Source organism: Argentina silus, assembly GCF_951799395.1.
Source record: "Argentina silus genome assembly, chromosome: 2".
Classification (NCBI taxonomy): Eukaryota; Metazoa; Chordata; class Actinopteri; order Argentiniformes; family Argentinidae; genus Argentina; species Argentina silus.
The window spans coordinates 25,292,171-25,313,016 of NC_139656.1; the positions used below are offsets into that span (position 1 = coordinate 25,292,171).

Consider the following 20,846-nt stretch of genomic DNA (forward strand, 5'->3'; position numbering starts at 1 on the left):
CTCAGAGGGAACATTTTCCAATGATAATGGGTTTATTTTCAACTGTTCAAGTGGTTGCAAAACATAGTTTGAAGTAAGTCTTTCCCCCTCTGTTTCCTTGGAAGTCATCTAAGGTTCCAGCCTTTATAATCACAGAACTAAGTACTGTACCGCTCATAAAGTTGACACAAGCTATTTGTTTCAAAAGCGACCTGAAGTTTTTTCGGTGTTATTTTGGAGATTCAGTTGCTATTGCTCATTAGCACTTGGGCAGACGAAAATAGCAGGAACACGTTACACACTTCATCACACGAGCCGGCTCTAGTGACAGCAATGATCACTCAGTAGATAATTAGGTTAAATGTAAAAGTAGGAGAGTAATGGAGAGGACTGAAGGGACAATAATACTGCTAAAATAGTGTCCAGCACTACAACACTAACCCAAGACTTGCTGGCAAACCTGCACAGAACATCGTTGCACATTTACATTAAGCCCTTAAGGCCCGAATAGACCCGAGATAACAAGGAAATATTTATGATGAAGACTCCAAGCAGGGACGACCTTAGGGAGCAGCCTGCTATCACTGACCTGTACTTCAATCCCGTATCCCAGGTAGACGGTCACTACGTAGGTGCAGTCCACTCCAGAGTCAACCGCAGAGCCGGGGTGCTGAGGGATTTCCACGTAACCCTCGGGGTCAGTGAAGTTCAGACTGCAGGGACCTGGCAGGGACGTGAAAAAGAGAAAGGGAGTGAGGGATTACTCTTCCCAGACCACTGATCCATCTCTGACAGCCTATCTGTGTTTCAGTGGCCCCTCTAAGTCCCTCATCAACTCCCAAGGTTTCCCCTCTCTCAGCCTGGGGGATCAGAAGGCCTCGATGGCTCCCCCCAGTCCTCCGTGCCCAGTGGAGAGGACAGACGGGGAGGACAGATCAGGTGAAGCCGTGCACTGCAGATTGGTTTGCCGCATGATCAGTTCCTTTATCCTCAGTGGAGGATGATTGGAGGCGGTCAGCGCAGAGGGATGAACAAGACAGATACAACCAGATGGTTTACCGTGACAGGCCACCTCACATGACCCCCTCTACAACACTCTCGAAAGCACGAGTAAACACTGTGAGTGAGGCCATCACAGGTCACTGCTAACTGGCAGAAAGCAAGAGGATGCACAGAGAGTCTGATTCTCAGAAGAAAAAAGGATGACTTCTCCTAAAAGCCATTGTGACAAGCCATAACTCAAAATGATGCAGCAATATTAAGTTTAGAAAAAAAGAAGATTAAAAATGGCAAATGATGTACAAAGTTATACTCATGGACATATATATTTAAACAACAGGAACAGAAGGTAGCCTACCTGGTGTCTGCATCGTGGTGATGGTGGTGGTTGTGATGGTGGTCGTGGTAGTGGTCTCCTCATCCACCTCTCCTGATATCAGTTTGGTGACCTCCCTGGTAGGGCCGGTTTTGTTCTTTACCCCTGGCGCCTCTGACTCCCCTCTCTCCACCCTCACTGAGGTGGTCAAGGCCAGAGGTGCAATGGTGGTCTCCATGATTACTGCACCCTGATTATGGGGCATTCCATTCTGGGAAGAGGGGACAGTGGGGCTATGGCCATTGGCTGTCGGGGCAGTGGTCTGTACTACAACAGGAGTGGTCAGGGAGTCTGTGGTCACCACCAACTTCTCTGTCCCCCTGCCCTTGTCCCTGGTGGGCTTCTTCTCTGCCATGGACACCAGCAGCCCAGGGGCCGTGGGGGCAGAGGTGGTCAAGGGGGTGGTGGCAGCCACCGTAGCAGTGGTGGCGATGTCAGAGAAGGCTGGGGAATCCTCGTGTGGCACCAGGTGAGTGGAGTGGTCTCCCACCTCGAGAGCAGAGACAGAGCCAGGCATTGTGGGATGCACAGCCACATCTCCGTCCTCCCTGAAGAAGTGCTGGTCTCCATGGAAGTCCTTAGTGAGCACGGCTTCACGGAGGAGCATGCCTTTGAAGATAGGTCTGTGGTTGGGGACGTTCATTGGGGATGCTGTGGTGAAAGAGTGGACCTCGCTTTCTGTGTCCTGTGTGGGGGAGTTTGTGAAGGCTCCGCTGTCTGACTCCACTCTCTTCTGGCCAACGCCATTGCCCTTGTCTGGGAACGAAACTGACCAGAAACACACAAACAATAGGTAAGAAAAACTTGAAATTCCAAAAAACAACATTGCAGAGAAAATGTTGTAACACACTTTATATTACATTCTACTCTTTACCTAGTAATTATTGTTCAATAATAAAAACTGTTCAATAATTTAAATGTACCATTTGGTACCATATTACTAACTGTATTGTATTCATTAAAGCAAGAGTATTTGTTGCTACCACATGATTGCTTACTACCTGCCATGCAAATACAGTCCCAGCAGAAAGGACTGAAAAAACAAGTTCCTGGAAATAGCGACATGCTTACATGACATAATGGCTCTGTGGCTCTGCGGTAACTACAGAATGAATGCCATTCTTTAGTCCAGGGCTAGGCCAAGGGAGTGTCATTTACCTTAGAGGAACACAGTGACTGGATATGATGCCAACAGAAGGTTAAGTAGTGTGGCTGAGTGGGCGAAGGAGCACAATAACGCCATTAATTAACTAACTACCACTTTAGACAAATTACTACGAGGAGGCCCTTAGAAAGGCCCTTTTGGGGGGGAAAATGGAGATAACCCCTTTGATGGTTCATTTGAATACCTTTCATCCTACTTTCTCTAATTAGCCAATTGCTCTGAATGTCTCATGATTAAGGGTAATTATTCCCACCTGCAGTGGGTGAGATGTACTGTAATCAGGGGCCCCCCAGAGTATGGGTGCTCACCAGGGAATGTGCTACTCTCAGAGGATACACATAAGAGGGTGATGATTGCTTCAACTACTGTAACTGCCTCTACAGGGTAACACTTTACAATAAGGGTACATAAATGAGCATTTATGAATGTGTTCATTAACATGGATTAATGATTATGTATTGCATCTGCAGAGCATTATTTATTGGTGCATGTATTAATAAAGGCATTCATAAATGCATAGTTAAGTGACGTTTAAGGATGTTAGTTAATGTTACTGAAACAATACAGATTGTATGGCTTATATCACTATGTATAACAATACCATTAATAAATGATTTGTAAGGATACCAGTTCATGTTAGTAAAGAGGTATGGTTTTCAATTGTGTTATTGGGATTGGAAATTACTTGTTTCTTGTCCTTCATTACCCATACCTTACTTGTTCTTTCCCAGCTGGCATCTTATTGTCTGCAAAGGGTCATCAATGAAGGATACTAGCCATTGTCGTTCATGTATTTTATTCTGTGTTGTTGTGTCATGTGGTTCACGCAATCTATCATATTGGATGATTTTGGATATTGGGTCTTGAGTCTGGGGGCTGTATTGGAAATGTAAAAAGTTATCATACTGTACCTTTATTGTCATTTTATAAATGATTGTGTATTTGTTAATTTATTCATCGCTTATAATGCATGCATATGCTTGTAAAGCATTACATGATGGCACATACCTATTTGTTAAGTGTCCTTATTGGCAACTCATTACGATTCATTACTTTACTCATAGGTTAACTATGCATGCACATGCTTATATAGCATTACTTAATGGCAATTAAGGATTATTTAAGTGGCGTTTTGATCCTTATTGTTGTCAAAAGTATTCATGAATGTATTCACAGCCTAATAATGCATGAATACGCTTAAAATAATTACTTACAGTAAGAGTATTTTAATATAAGTTAAGTGTCTTTGTGATCCTTATTAACTATTTCTTAATTAGTTCGGGGGGGGGCTGGGTTGAAGTAAGTCTTAGTTGGGGGCTGGGTAGGTGGATGGAGGCTGGGGTGGTAGGTGAAGGCTGGTGCCGTGGGTGGAGGCTGGGGCGGCGGGTGGAGGCTGGGGTGGTGGGTGGAGGCTGGGGCGGTGGGTGGAGGCTGGGGTGATGGGTGAAGGCTGGTGCCGTGGGTGGAGGCTGGGGTGGTGGGTGGAGGCTGGGGCGGTGGGTGGAGGCTGGGGCGGTGGGTGGAGGCTGGGGTGGTGGGTGAAGGCTGGTGCCGTGGGTGGAGGCTGGGGCGGTGGGTGGAGGCTGGGGTGGTGGGTGGAGGCTGGGGCGGCGGGTGGAGGCTGGGGTGGTGGGTGGGGCGACCCAGTATAATTCTCATAGCCAGTGGCGTAACTGTTTAAGCATGGTGGAGTGTTGCTTAACTCGGCTCTTTTAAGCCTTGTCCAAAACCAGTGTTCGGAGTACTTACTCTTTAGAAGCAAAAAGGAAAATTATTTAAACTTTTTACAACAATTAATGCATTCGTTGTGTTTTACCAAAATTATGGCTTTAGAGAAAAACCAGAGACCCTCTCTCAGAGTGAATATAGTGCAACATCCATTTTAAGTAAAATTCTTGAGAAACTAGTATTCAGACAGCTAAATGATTACCTTCATTTCAGCGGTACACTTGAGAAATTTCAATTTGGTTTTCGTCCCCACCATAGTACTGAGACAGCACTAGTTAAGGTCGTAAATGACTTAAGAATGAATATGTATGACAATAAACCCACAATATTAGTACTCTAAGATTTAAGCGCTGCATTTGATACAGTTGATCATGACATCCCTACTAACAGATTACAAAATTGTGTTGGTCTCTCTGGCTTCGTTTTAGACTGGTTTAGGATTTATCTGTCCAGCAGAGCTTTTTCGGTCTCCCTTGGTGAATATTCCTCAGCTAACACTAGCATAACGTGTGGGGTCCCTCTGGGCTCCATTTTGGAACCTGTGTTGTTTAGTTTCTACATGCTGCCTTTAGGGGAAAAAAAACGAGGAAATATCTCACTTGAGGTAAAAGATTACAAGACAATGTAAATCTTTTAAAGGACAGACTCCAGCTGTGGGATGACTTTTAGGATGTGAAAATGGGATGACTTTCAGGATGTGAAAATGTTTTTTTTATCTCATTTCTTATAAAAAACCTAGTTACCATGACAGAGCTGCCAAACAAACAACAGGCAATGGAAATGGATTGATATCATACAGCAGAGATCAGAGGGAACAACTGAAGTGAAAATGAAATGCTCACTGATGTAAAATGGCACTATTTGTCCCAAAAAAATAGGATGTGCTAGGTGTTTTATTCAAATGCTCCTTGACTATTTCTGCACTAACTGTATGGTTGTACACAGAGAAAAAATACTATTCACAGTGCTATATGAACAGCAAGTGAGCAAGGTTGTGATTATGACAAATGAGCAACATTTCTGCAGTCTAATCTTAGCCCAAGATGAATTAGGATTGATGGTTCAGCCTTTTATACCTAGTAAACATGTAGTACTAATAATAGACATTTACCATCAACATCTCAATGTAACTTCCCTCAAAGAAAAATAAGAGAAGCTCCTCACAGCTCTCAACATTCAACATCACAAGTTTCCCTGAACAAAATAGATAAGAGGCAAAACCTTGTAAGCTGATGTTTACCGCGCCCTCCAGTATTGGATTAGCGACGGTGAATCCACACTGTTGTGCAGAACAATCATGGCATGACTAAAGAGAATCCGATTGCTGTCGATAATAATGATCACAATGTCAGGGGGAGCAATTACATTCTTAAACAGACCTGTGACTCCCTCCAGAGACCTACAGTAATTGCCATTGTAATTGGGTTTGCCTGTTGACACTGTGATGCCACCTTACTTCATGGTCTTCAGAGGTTTTGCCTGATGCAAAGCAATTTGCTTAGTACTAATCGATCATACTAACCCCTCTTCCGGTGGCCTGGTAGTTTGAGGATCGACGGTATTCAGTCATGGAGGATATGTGTCATGTTGGCACACCTCTATGTGGGCATGGCTGTGTGAAGCCTTTCAAACTGAGTCGTGACTTGCAGTTTTAGATCTTGGCAGCGTTTCACACGGCTGTCTTTGAGGAATCTCTTTTCTTAAGATTTTTTTTTCAGATCTAAAAGATCATGGGCCCAGGGGATCCAATCACACTGGTACTGCTAAAAGACAACAACATCTGTGTCTCACCTCTTTTCAATCAGGTGCAGTCAGGAACCACAAACATGTCATTTTCTCCAATGTCGGTCACACTCAGGTCAGATAAATCCTTTACACAGACAGTGTGTAAACATTATGTTACTGTAAATAGAACCCTTTCACTGGCGAGGAACACAGATCCAGTGATGAATCATCAAAACCTTTTTTCACAAAAAAGTTCAGCCATGAAATATGCTACGCAAATGCTCTACCTACAATACAGCAGGCTTTGCCATCCTGTATTTTGATACCATTCTTCATTCTATTCCATCCATTACAAGGAGCCCGTCCTCCGATTTCTACGTACTTGCCACCAGCCTCCCCTGGTTTTTACAGTACAGTACAGCGCATCTTATAGTTGTGAGCCAGACTAACTGAACCTTAGTTGAACAACCCTCACTGGCTCCTGCGCTCCCTAATGCTTCTGTGTTGGTTTTGCCGCCTGCATGATTTCATTGTTACAGAAATAAATAATGAGACACATGGTAGTATTATCATTCATTCATATGGAGTATCCTCTTGTTAAAGCATTCTGCACATGATGAGCTAACTGTTGTTTACAGAGGGAGAAAACAGTAATGCTTTCATTTACTCTCATCCTATTATTATATTATACATATATTTTTATATTATTATTATTATATTATATTATTACTTTCATCCACATTGGCCTATACTGCCATTGTTCCCACTCTTCCAGGACAGCCCATCTCTAAATCATCTCACAAACATATGGTGTGTTATTGAGTCTGCTGGTGTGGCTCCCTGCTGGACTGGCCCCATGAATCAGAGTCAATACAGGCAGCACAGTGGCAAGCAGCCCAGTCACAGGACAATTTACACCAGCCAGCAGCATATGCAGGGTCTTGCTCCGGTGGGAAGGACAGTCAACATTGCCCAGCCTCTCTATCTATCTATTCTCCACCTCTCACTCGTTTACAGGTTTGCACTCTCTCCCTCTCCCTCTCTCTCCCTCTCCCTCTCTCTCTCTCCCTCTCTCTCTCTCCCTCTCTCTCTCTCTCTCTCTCTCCCTCCCTTTTGTCACTTTTCCGATACCTCTCTCTCCAATCATATCTTACTTCACCTTTTTATTCAGTTTTACTTTCTTTGTCTGTGATTCATCTTCATCCCATAGCATTCTTCAGAATGGGCATCTCTATCAAGACCTATGGCTCAGAGCATGACCAATCAAATGGCACTGTTGAACCATTTCAACAAAGCAATTAAGACCCACTCATCCAAAAAAAAACAAAGATTCTCTCAGAACCTTAAAATAATGATCTGATTTCCATGGTTGTTGACATCAACTCTGTTGTTACCTGCGGTAAGTATAGAATAGTAACACCAACCAGTCTCCTGAGGTAGAAGCGTGTGTCCGTGTGCAGACACAGAATGATCCGGAGAGTGTGTTTGACACCTTAATTAGCTTGTGCTCTGTGGGTGACAGTTTGTTTTAACGAGGCGGGATCGCTGCGAGCACACTTCACATGGGGAGAGATGAAAGGATGTGGTTGACACAGACAGCAAATGAGTGAGATATCCCAGGGTGAGGGCGCCTTTGAAGCCAAGGCACCCCAAGAGGCAGCATATTGTAAGCCTCAGAGCTGGGAATAAGAGAGTCAAATCCCTAGGGAGTGAGGGAGGGGTATTGCAGGCGCACGCACCTGTGAGCTTGAAAGAATCAATCTCTGATGCCATGCAGAGAATATACTGTATATATACTGTATTTCTGTGCTATATAGAATATAGCACAGAAATACAGTAGATACACATTTGCACAACTGGATTTTTTTCCCAAAACATATGTGACTGAACTGTTTAAATGGGTGTCATAGTTAAGCCAATGGCTTGCTATTGTTAATTTAACACTTTTGTAATAAAGTCTAGGGCTTTGTTCCCAAATGTGTCCTCATGTCTTTGAGCAAAGGTGTACAAATGTGTCCCAGATGTTGTTGTGAGTGTAAACAACCATCAATTCTCTTTTAATCCCTCTGTCTGCTAAACCCGCATCACAAGACATCTAGAATTACAGACACGTGTTATTAACACTCCATTAAATTGTCATGCTTGTGTATTCCCCAAATTGCAAGGCCAGATTGGCATTATTGATCACAAGTTGGTTGCTATCCCAGGATAACAAATAGACAGAAATTTAATTCAGATTGCCCCGAGGCCAAATGTTTACACTTGAAAAACCCCATTGTATCTATTGATCCTGAAATGACTTCCATAGCAGGACACACGCATTCATAGACTCCAAATTGAATCCATTGGGATTGATTCCAAATTAGGCCTAACTCCAAAAACACTTCCATTTGTCTTAGCATGGCCTCCCCCACCAGGCTCAGAGAGGAGGCGGGTAGTCAATGTCGCATTTGCTGATGCAGAGTGCTTTGCCTCCGTATAACGTTCCGCTGTAATAAAAGTTTGATCACCCCATTCAGGAGGAAGAGTAAACAATTTCTTTACAAAGCCACTCTCCGTCTGACAGAGACCTGACACACAGCGTTACATTTTACCGACAGATTCAACACCCGCCATTAATCTTCCTCGGTGACAGAAGCAATTCAAAGCCCCTTTTGATGTTTCTGAGATGGAGTGTGTGTGTGTGGGGGGGGGGGACCATTTCCTTGTAGCCTTATTCTGTCACAACAAGAGCAGCCCATGCTGTTCTTAAAAGTAAACTAAACACATTTGACATCTCTCACAAACCAGAGAGAATAGAAGATGTAAAGGAAGATCTCCATAAAACATCAGCATATGCATCAGCCTGCTGCCTTCTCCAAACCAAGCCACATACAGTCATTGTGGATGATTTTTTTATTTTTTTATTGGGAAGCCTCAAAGAACTCTTGTGAAAACAAATGTAGAAGAAGACACAGAAGCAATTTGTGTTAACAATCTCTTACAGATAACTGGGAGAGAATAATTGGTTATTCTACTGTTTATCCATTATCATACAGTAGCTCTTTCTGAACGGGCTTGTAGCTAAGGATCAGAGCTGAGCTCACTCTCTCTCTCTCTCTCTCTTGACTGACTATCTCTGTCGACTGACTCTCTCACTCTCTCTCTTACCCCCCCTCTCTCTTTCTCTATCTCTCTCCTTCCCCTTTCTATCGCTTCCTCCTCCCACCTTCTCTCTCTCTCTTTCTCTCTCTCTTGACTGACTATCTCTGTCGATTGACTCTCTCACTTTCTCTCTTACCCCCCCTCTCTCTTTCTCTATCTCTCTCCTTCCCCTTTCTATCGCTTCCTCCTCTCACCTTCTCTCTCTCTCTCTCTCTCTCTCTCTCTCTCTCTCTCTCTCTGTATGGAGGATGGCTACTGACCATACTGCCCTTCAGTCAGCATATTGAGTGTGGATAGTGGGTGTGGAGCCTCAGGTTAAACTAGGCTTTCTCATCCTCAGATCAATACAGGATCAATGTTCACACAAACATGATACCAGTGAAGACAGGTTGGAAACCTCACCATGGTGATTACAGAGGAGCCATAGGCTGCTAGGCTTACTGATACAATATACAGGCTCTAATTGGAAGTTTACAATGAGTTGTTGGGTCATACGCCGTAGTACTTTACTGTAACTGAATTTCTAATGTTTAATATCCCTGTCAATTTAGTATTATACAGTAGCACAGATAGAGTCGTGAATAAAATGAACAGCTCTGCATAATGACACACAACACTAAGCAGCCTCGTTCTCGGAGGCTTCTCCAATTGCATTTGGTGCATGTGAGCAGTGATCCATTTGGTGGAGGGGTCTAGTTAAAGAGACTATGGCTCATTACCCCCATCGTCTATGTCCCGATTAGCTGTGTCTCCTTTGGTGACGTACTGTAGCAACCTAATAGGTTGTTAACCTCCATCATCTATGACCTCTATCATCTCAATGACCAATGAAAAGGGTCAGTTCATGCTAAGGCTCGACCAATCAGAGGAGGGACAGGCCCTGTCTTCCTGGAACTCTCCAGCCCCTTCTAGTCAATGGCCCAACAGTCTCTCTCTCTATCTCTCTCTCTCTCTCTGACACACACACACACACACACACACACGCATATACGCACGCACGTACGCATGCATGCACGCACAAACTTTTTGGTGGAAAATATCCAAGGTCTGTGTGTGCATGAAGGACTCCAATCAGGTGGAAATGTAATATGCTGACTAATCTAAGTGTTCCTGAGAGAGAGAAACAGGAGTGGGAGTCTAGCAGAAGTGCCTCGCTGTCAGATGGATGTGATCCTGAAACGGCCGTTCTGGCTCGGTGGATGGGGCTGCGTGGATGGGGGGAGATGACTCTTTACCCAGAGATACGGAGAACAGCCCAGAACAATTACACTAAGGCCCATAGACAATGACTGGTTAGGCTAAAGAAGCTGTGAAATGAGAAGCAAGAGTTGCAGCACTCTAAGCAAGGAGTAGGAGCCAGAACTGTGGCTCAAGCATAACTCCACACTGCACATATTGTATGTGAATGCTAAAGCTGTAGACGCACCCAACATCTTAGACCACTGACTCTCTTGGGCTGTGCACTTCATTCTAAGAGGAAGTGAACTGGCCATTTTTGTGAACTACCCATTTACAGCAAAGTATAGCTTTAGCAGAGGATTGAGCAGTGTGCAGTGCGAGCTCAGGACTCAGGGCCACCTGCATCCATTAGTTGATGCATAATATATACAGTTGAGAAACAAATGGATGGAGGCGCCTTGAATATGAAATGTGTTTCAACAAAGCAAAACAAAGTGTGGTCTCTTCATGTTCTTTTTTTAAATAGGTTTTGAGGGCATTTCTGCTTTATTGGGATAGAGACAGTAGAGATTGACAGGAAGGATGGGAGAGAGAGGACAGATGACATGCAAGATAGGTTGAGGGTCTGACCAGGAACCTTGCGATTATATGGTAAGCACATCAGTGTGCTACACCACTAAGTGCCCCCTTCATGTTCTTTGTTGTATTTTTCACAACGACAGTACTCCAACCCAATAGGTTAAAAGAGGTCTGCCTCAGATCAAACCTCAACAGAATCAGAATAAAAAAAACAACCTTGTTGCCATGTAACAAATGGTTGCGCTAGGACATTTAGATGTCACACACATATTATAAAAACAGCACCATAGTGACAGAGAAAGAGCCAGTGTATGCAGCCAGAGGGCCGGTGAGGATAGCTGGACATAGAGAGCCCAATCATTTAAGAAAATGTTATACCTCTGAGACCTTGTTTTGAAAAAGTTTTGAAATTGCCACTCTGCAGCGAGAGACTGAGAATCTATTTGTTTGGATGCGGCAGACACTCAACCTGAGGCAATGAATGAATGTGAGACCCTGACCTAAATAAGATGGCAGAATAGCAGAGTAATTAAGGATTTTTTTTGGATGCCTCTTAAAATGCTCTAATCCAGAGATCTCTTTTGTTTGACTGGGTTCCTCTCGGCAGTGCCAGAGTGCTGCTCAGACAGACACTGGCACTGCATTGGACTGGCACTCAGCCAGAGAGCCAATCAAGGACTATCTTGCCACAGAAAATAACTGGTTGCAGCAACTTTGGATTGCTTTGCCCTTAATGCCACTAGCCAGTGATAGAAAGAGAACAAGAGCGAGAGAAATAGCCCGTCTCACTGGAGGAACTCCTCCAGCCACAGAGTAAGAGACATTGAAGAGAGGTGGTTAAGGTTCAAACAAACAATCGATTGAGGCAATCAACAAAATTGTACAGCACTTAAAGAAGACCTATGCCTGTATTTATGCCTCACGCCTCAGAACTACACAGAATGCATCTTAACACTAATCCATTTCAGCCCTCTTACCTAAGGAATATGTTGTGTGACATTTACATTGGAACGACCTACCTAGTAGGCTAAGACTGTGCATCAGGCCTACGGTGGTGTGAGCAATCACAAAAGGGGAAAAAAAAAAAAATCCTCCCCAAAAACAACGAGCAGCAGACCGCCTCCTCTCAGCTGCATGTCAATGGAGTCGTCAGTGTTCATCAGCACTTTTTACGTGGAAAGAGCACTAATCAGCCGGGAGGGCCCGGCCACACTTGAGGGGAGCGGCTGATTGACATCAGTCCTCTAATATCCAGGGCTTCATTTCTGTATTATTCTAGGGAGCCACTAGACAAGGAAATCAATAGAGGCCTTTCCACTTGTCTAAGGTACAATGCCATCACTAGATGGCTCTACATGGCTCCACTCATTCTCTTTGCAGGTGGTCTCTGCACATGGATTAGATGCATGGTGGCCCAGTTTAATGAGCCCTGCAGCCCTACGATAGTGGGGGAGCCAGGGTAGCATTAGAATGAGCAATAGCAGGAGGTTGATGATCCCTGGTGTTGGTATTGATACGGTGGGCTGGTTGATATGGAAAAAATTAAGAATTATGAAAGGATGGAGCTTAGAAACAATTCCATTAGCACGGTGCTGTATATGAATGGATATTTCAATTTGGCATGTGTGGGTGTGATTGTGTCAAATGTGAAAGGATGTAAGATTCAAATTGAAACCTAAGAAAGTGCAGACAGAAAGATAAAGCATTTTAAAGCTTTTAAAAAGAAAAGGTCACAATTTCTTTCCCTCTGACAGTAATTGCCTCTCTAAAATAAACATGGGTCGGCTATGAATTCTCCAACGTGATATCGCTCCGTGTGAACGAAAAAACAATTCTGGTCAGAAGCATTACGAGATCCTTCTGCCTCCTCAGCGGGCTTTGAGTGGAGAGGATAACACCTCATTGAGTTGAAACACCTGCCCTCCCCGCTCCTCCCAACACCCTCCAGTCGCCCTTTGGCTTCATTAAGTGGAACCATAACTTTTCCCTTTTCATTTATTATGGCCTCTCTCTGTGTTCCGGCTCATCGAGCTCCGTCCTTCAAAAACGAGGCTTTGAACAAACTGTGTCTTAATGGCTCCAATAAGCTCATCAGACATGACCTTTTCACTGGAGCGGAACCAAAGCAGAAGCAGCACGCACCACCATTAGTGAATGATGCATATCTCCTGTATATCTACTGTAAGCCACTACGGGGACAGAGGCTGACGGAGGTCTAAGCAAATATGAACCTATGAGGAGTGAGTAAAAAAAAAGAAAAAACGACAAAAAAAAAACCATTGCATGTGGACATTGACGGAAAGAGAGAAAAATGATTACTTGGAAAAAGATGTACTGTAGCGTTCCTCTGACAGCAGTGCAGAGCATGAAAATGAATGTCCTTCCGACAGTTCTTCCTGTAGGTCTCCTGTCAGCAAACAGAAGGGGGGTTGGATCACTCTCATATTTCTCAGCCGCAATCATGTGTCACCTTGGCTTTGCTATCTTACTTCCCGCCACACTATGGCTGTGTGCTGTCAGAGAGAAGAGTGAGACTGGGCATTTCCTACTCTAAGTCTCACATTATCTCATTCCCTTTATCTCATGTAATCAAAGCTGTATCCATCTAAAGAGTGGGCTGGGATCATTTTGTGTTTCAATTGAACATTGCTGTGCAACCCACACAATACTCTGGTGAATGTCTTTTCTCACAGTTCATTTCCTTCCATTAGTGTGATGTATCTGTTCATTTTCATCTCATTTGCCCCATGGTGGAGTCAATTAAAAGAATGCTTTGGGTGAGACAAGGCTTTGCACTTTAAAATCAACTGGCAATGACAGCACAGTGCTGTGGGATCCCTCGACGGCCACACAGCCACACCTATTGAGTTGAAGGTACTGCAGCCTACTCAGGAGCACACCAGCATTGGTGGGATTAAAATACACAGTACTTTTAGTGGCTTCACATTGTGAAACTCACAAACGATGATGTTAGCTTGTGAAACGTTCACCAGTGTTTCGTCTGTCGTTTTTTGAAATCTATTGCAATTTTTGCATTTTGCTGAAATAGTTTCAAAGGATTTTCCATTTATGTTATCGTTTGATATGAGATTCTCTTGAAAGCTGTTTGTACCATAAATCTGGGCCTCCCCTGTTCTATGTGGGGTGCTCTTTCCTGTTTACCATCATCCATTTTGCATGTGACATCACAGAAGACTGTGTACACAACACACCCCAGTATGGCTCAAAGGAAACCTTCTCATCTGCTCAGTTCACCTCCGGGAGCCAGTGTCTTACTTTCTGTGATGAAAGCATGTACTTGATAATGACACATACAATAGGGTGCATTGACAACCCCCCCCCCCCTCTCTCTCTCTCCCTCTCTCCCTCCCTCTTATCTGACAGAGAGACCTCCTCAAGCTCCCCAACTAATGTCGTCGTCTCCTCCTCTCCCCCACTGATCTCCGTGGGTTGGACGATTCAATCAGGCACCATGATGAAAGGCCACGGTGACATCCAAGCACTCCTAAGAATAACTCCTTTCCTCACCAACCAACACATGACCACATCTCCTCTGCCTCTAATGGTGTTTAAAACACTCATCAGTGAGTACAGAGTGGAGTCTGGGTGAAGCTGGGCCATGTGTTTGCGCTGTGTTTAGAGATCGGTAGAACAAAGCTGGACTCGTCTAGGGAGGCTCTTAGGAGTAGAGCACGGTCTGTCCCAGCTAAGAGGGTGACAGGCATCAATCTGACTGTGTAAGCAGCCTGGGGAGGGGGGGGGGGGCTGTCAGGGGGGAGCCTGCACTGTGATGAGGAATAAAGTGCCGCCATTAGCTTCAATGGCTCCCACCCCCCCCCACCACCACCACATCCCCAACCCCCACCCCCTACCTCTCCTTACTAAGGAAAGTGTGATCAGGGTTGAATTTATGCTCTCTCATCCGCCAAAATGAGGGCAATATGAACACTACAGGCACTCTCTGTACCTTGTAAGAGAGGCTAGTGTGACAGGCCATTGAACCAGAAAAGGGAGGAGGAGAGAGATGATGCGAGAGAGAGACAGAGAGAGAGAGAGAGTGAAGAGTTGGTACTCTCGCTGAAGTAGATTTGCCATAATCATATCTTAGAAAAATGACACGAAGGAAAAAGTGTCATCATTAGCATTACACGGCATCATGTTCCTCTAACGGTGATTTAATTTCCATCCCACTGAACTTGTCAGAAGCATACCGTACTGTAGCATTCCAGGTAACTAAGTCCAATTTCTCCCCCACATCTGTGTTTGTGTGTGTCAGAGGCAGTGGCAGGTGCGGGCAGGAGGTCGGGGATGGGGGGGGGGGGGGGTGGGGGGGGGATGGGGGCGGGGGGGGGGGATGCCAGCCCCTCTGGCAGTGGGATAAATGGCTTTGGCTGGAGGGCAGTGCTGTGCCGGAGGCCCCAGATGGCATGACACATCGGAGCAGATCAGATATGCTGCATGTGTTGAGTTCCCCGCTCATCTCTCATCAGCACTCTGACACCATCGGGCTCTGAATCACAACACCCATCCCTTCTACCTCCCTCTACCGCTCCCTCGCACTCTTCCCTCTCTCTCTCTCTCTCTGTCTCTGTCTCTGTCTCTGTCTCTGTGTCTGTGTCTGTGTCTGTGTCTGTCTCTGTCTCTGTCTCTGTCTCTGTCTCTGTCTCTGTCTCTCTCCTGGTCAGCCTATCATTCCATCTTCAAATGGATCAGATGTAGAGAGTGTACAGCCAGCCCCTGCTGTAGAGTCCTGTTCTGACAGACAGACAGACAGACAGACGGGGCAGACAAACAGAACCACACAGACAGACACACAGACACACAATCACAGAGACAAACAGACAGACAGACAGACAGACAGACAGACAGACAGACAGACAGACAGACAGACAGACACACAGACACACAGACACACAGACAGACTGACAGACAGACTGACAGGACAGGACAGGACAGGACATAGGCTCAGTGTGACCCGGCCAGTCTGTTCACTCACACAAAACCCCACTGGGCCCTTCATGCCTCGCCAACCATGCCTAGCCTTCCAACACTGAGAGGGTGGTCCAGCCCTCCTGCCGGCCCACACCAGCCTGCTACCTGCAGGACATAGAGGTGTGTGTTTGGAAGACAGACAGTCCATGCAGGTGGGATCCAGCAGAGTTGGCAGACGGAGGGAAGGAGACCGACAGCATGAGGCCATCCCAGTTAGCACCACCGGTCCACAGCCAAAAAATCCTCCCCTTGTTTGCCATCCTCATCACTCTGAAGGGGTAATTCAACATTTCACGTTGTTTATGTGGCATGGAGAAAGATGGGATATTTCACACTGTAGACCGTTAGGTGGTCTGTGGCAAGTGGGAAGAGGGTAAAGCTTGAATTTGATGGAAAGACTGAAGACCAAACTCTGTATCTCCCTGGTCTGCTGGTCTGGAGTCACATCCCAGAAAGAGAGAGAGAGAGAGAGAGAGAGAGAGTGAGAGATACAGCGGTGAGCTGCAGTGGCATGTCATCATGCAGAGGCATTTTAATAGGCTGGGTACATGTAACGCTGAAATTGCTTTTATGCAGTTTGGCAGGGGGGTGTCAGAGAGCAACGCCAGGCGAGGGCCCTGTGAGTACACACGTCTAAAAAACATAAACGTCGTAAACAAAAACACTACCTGCCCATTTGGAGCCTGGAGGAGAAACACAATATTAAAACCGACAGTGATGGATGGGGGAGGCGAATGCACAGATCTGCTAGATGGGACCCTTTAGAGCTGAGTAGCACCGTTTCCAGAGGAAAGGAGAATTCCACAGGGACCTCTCTGAGGCAGGTGTCTAACCTGTCACTGGGGAGGGGGGGGGCGGGGCGGGGGGGGGGGGGGGGGAATGCCGTTCCATGTGTGTTCAGTTATTGCACACATTTTAGCAGGAGTTTGTGTCAAGTAGGCTGTGAACCAAAAACTTCATACCTCCAGTGTGCTCAGCAGGGTTCATAAATAAATTGTAAAAAAAAAAAAAAAAAGAAGAAAATAGGAACAGATGACATCAATCAGACTTTCAGGAACAGCTGAGATCAATGAGATGTTGACTTTCAGGAACAGATGAGGTCAATGAGATGTTGACTTTCAGGAACAGATGAGGTCAATGAGATGTTGACTTTGATAAGTATTACAGAAAAGTGAGATCTCGGATATTTGGTCACAAAAAAACGTGAAACCGCTGACGAAAATCAGAAAGAGGTGAAATTGTAAAACTACAGGTATTAGTTCCTGTGCAACATTACCTCAATCTCCCAGAGGACAGGAAAGAGGCTGCATTATGTCTGTTTGTTTGTTTTTGGCTTGTTTGTTCAACAGCCCAGTAAATGTTGTGACACTGCTGTCATTTGATTGAAAAGAGCCTGCGGTGAGCGGTTCCAGTGATATCTGGAGTGATATGACGGGTCCAATTGTAGCCAACGTGCAACAACATATTCTGTCTTAGTCGATCAAAATGCATTTAACTTCAGTTGAATCAGTGTGTGTGAATGTGTGTGTGTGCGTGTGTCAGGGTTTCTGTTAGCCAGTAATCCCCGGCTTTTGGAATAATGAAAAGCCGATAAATACAATTGTTGCGGGCCAAAATGTTCGGGAGAACAAGAATCCCAGTGGGAGATCCTCATAAGGGACTTCGTCGTGTACTGGGCAAAATTGGCACAGATTGCATTAATTAGCCTATCCTTGTTTCCAGTGTGCCCGCTGAGAGAAGATTCTCTCTCCAAAACACAATCAAGACGGCCTCAAGGTCAGGCATTCTGGATGACAAAGTAAGGAGGCTGCTCTTGGCAGTAGCTGCTCAATTTGAGCACAGCCCGACCCGAGAGATACAAAATAGGTTATAGGCTATTTTAGCGTGTACAGACTTCCCTTTTGGGGAACATACTTTCTTCCTCTCGTAATAACAGGAGCTCCGATGAGGTAGGTAGCCTGTTGGTAGGCTTAACATTTTAATTTAGCTTTCTGTTTAAGCCTACCTCTGTAAGGAAGGCCTCTGTGAAAGAGGAGCTTTGAACAAATATTTTGATAGGCCTAACGCCTTAAAAGATTTTGCGCACGGTCCACAGTGTGCCACAGAGCACGCTGCGATGCTTGAAGAGGGTTGGAGTGAATGATTCAATGTGGCATGATGAACATGTCTGTGAAAACAAAATATTATGACATGGTGGTTTTTGAAATGTGTAGGCCTATAACGCGAGATATCTTCAGTATGTGTCACTCTCATGATCAGAGCAGTTTATTGGGTCCAACGTGAAGACGCAACGGGCAGGCTGCAAAGTTGTGTTCTTCATTCAAACGTGTCATGTTGGTTCGTTCAAACTTAATCTGAATGTAATTTTTTTCATTCTGAGCACTGTGGGTGGATGCTCGAATGCGTTACGTACCCAATCCATACATTTCTCAAATGTCCAGTAAATGAAAATGTTGTCGGTCACATTGACTGCTGCCAAATCTTTCTAACCAAAACCTTGGTGTGTGTGTGTCTGCAAGAGAGAGAGAGAGAGAGAGAGAGAGAGAGAGAGAGAGAGATATGCGTGTGTGTGTGTGTGTGTGTGTGTGTGTGTGTGTGTGTGTGTGTGTGTGTGTGTGTGTGTGTGTGTGTGTGTGTGTGTGTGTCCTGTATAGTATGTTTCCCTGGGCCTGGGCTGGCAACAATGCAACAGTGAGCATCCAGAGATTGAGTATTGGACACAAATTGGGTCCTGACAGAGTCCAGTCCAGTTTAATGAAGAAATATGGAGGCCTCTGGGAGAAGAGGCTGGCAGCTTTACGGGAGATCAAGAGCCCATACCTCCTGCTGCCTCCTGTCCATGGCCAATAGATTGCCTGCTGCTGCTACTCAGTAGAGCTCAAATAAATGGTTGCTCTGCCTGGTGCAAATTCATACCATTCCAACATTAATGTGTCAGCCAGAATCTTCTTATTAGTTGAGAGTGATTCCTCCTCTGCCCTCAATATACGACTATATTTCCAGACACATTGCAAAGGTGAATGGCGGCTGAGACCCTGGCATTGAGTAAATTCAGTTCTGTTCTAAGAATCGTTGCTGATTTATCATCATCTTAAAACTCTCATCTCGAATTGACAAAGACATCCCGTTGTTACAGGTCGGTACCTGATTACTCTTGGATTCCATCACCGGTACCACTGAGGTGTCGATCGTTAACAACAACGTTATGGTTTTTATGTAGGCACTAGAGGCACTTTTATGCAACCCTTATTATATTTCATTGAAACTGATATTTCTTTGAAGCTGAACAGCTTACCTACCGTTACACAAACAGCTGTGTTCGGTAAACTTAATAAACCACTACAATGAGATTTGTGTGCTTTGTGCTCCATCTCTCCATGGTGAGACAGCTCCACAGGAGCTCCGCTCTTGCTCTCCACATTGTCTCTACTCCCTCTAGGATCCTGTTGTGGGATAGAAGCAGAGCTGTACTGAGCTGTAAGCCACAAACAGCTGTATGTCTGTACCTGGGTAAGCCACATATACATATAGAACACACACTGAAATCCCAGTCGTCCAACACAGAAATAGTGTGTGATGCATTAGCTTTCAATTGTTGCTGGCAGAGGAGAGGAGTTGTACACTATTTTTGTTGCTCGCTTCAGGAGTGAAGTTGTATGCTATTGGTGTAGCGCCTCAAAGAAATTCACTGAGCATGGTGCACAGTAGATCCAATCTTTTAGTTGGACTTCCACGAGGGGGAAGAGGGAGAGGGTTGTCTGACGATGCAAGAGGTTGGTTCATATGAACCACTGCACAACATGGAGGATATCAGCAGACCAATTGTGTTGAAGCACCCGCAGATGGCACGAACACGAGTCGAGATAATGAACAATCTCTCAGCAAGCAAACAAGTGCTTTGTACCCCTAAAACAAGCTTTAGCAGCAACAATCCACGATAGAGTCTCCCAGAATCCTACCACTGCACTAACTACAACTGTGAGATATAACAATACATTGCAATGGTGTTTTGTTTTTTTTTCCATTGGCGTCTGTGTAATGAAAAGAATCATGTTAACTTATTTGGGTTTTGGTTCGCTATAGAGCTGTAACAAAATTGGATTTCAAGCTTGGCTACCCTGGGAAGATCTGCAGAAGAACAAGTAGAGCAAGAGCTTGTTTAAGAGGGAGAGAACGAGTACAGTCAAGTGAAAAATAACGGGAAGATTTGAGTTAAAGAAACACAGTTTTAGTGGCCGGTCATACATTTAGCTAGCTTATGTAGTTAATGGCAACCATCACAAATGGTATGCGATGTGCAGAGGCGTCAGGTAGAACATGGCAGAATGCCCAAGGCTGGCATCATGACTCTAGCACTGTTTTACAATGACCCTATCACATATAAAGGTTTAGGCATTAGGGTGGGCGGTATTAAACAAACACACCATTAATCCAATTCTAGTTAATCACATGTCCCTGCTGACAATTATATTAATACGGGTGAAATAGCTAATGGAAAGCTTAGTTGCGGTAATGATGTTTCAGTCCCAAGAGATTGTTGTTTGGAATACCAAGCTGATAATTCTGAGGATATTGTCAGTGTATATCGCATGAGAGAACTTTCTCCTTGTTTTTGAATGCAGGCCCCTACACTGGGATAGGCATCAGACTGAACCTGCCATAAGACTGTCATCTTGGTTGAGACTTAAGACACAAAATAATGGGGGCACGCAGAGGAGTACATCCCACAGACAGTACAGTACGATATGTCTCTATTCTTATTGAAAAGACGTTCTCAAGCAAGACAGGTCGCCCATTCATTTCCCTGTGCTGTGATATACCCTGTCACCGAAGCCCCTCCACCCAGGGCTGAGTCTGTCTTTAGGCAGGGAGCTGAGGAGCCCTGAGGGGACACACACAACAACCTGTGGGTGACAACACATCCCGCCGCCAGGAAAACACACAGACGGAATTGCATGCTGCATCCTCAGACTGACTGAG

The 20,846-nt window shown here is 45.0% G+C and overlaps 1 protein-coding gene across 1 annotated transcript in view; it reads right to left on the reverse strand.

Moving 5' to 3' along the window:
* LOC310815792 (seizure protein 6-like) overlaps positions 1-20,846 on the reverse strand; it is a gene marked incomplete at its 5' end in the record, with an annotated part of 99,814 nt that overhangs the window by 45,094 nt on the left and 33,874 nt on the right. The window contains 2 exons of the mRNA XM_083685715.1: positions 569-702; positions 1,337-2,122. Coding sequence (XP_083541841.1) covers positions 569-702; positions 1,337-2,122 — 920 coding nt within the window. The remainder of the gene's footprint in view (positions 1-568; positions 703-1,336; positions 2,123-20,846) is intronic.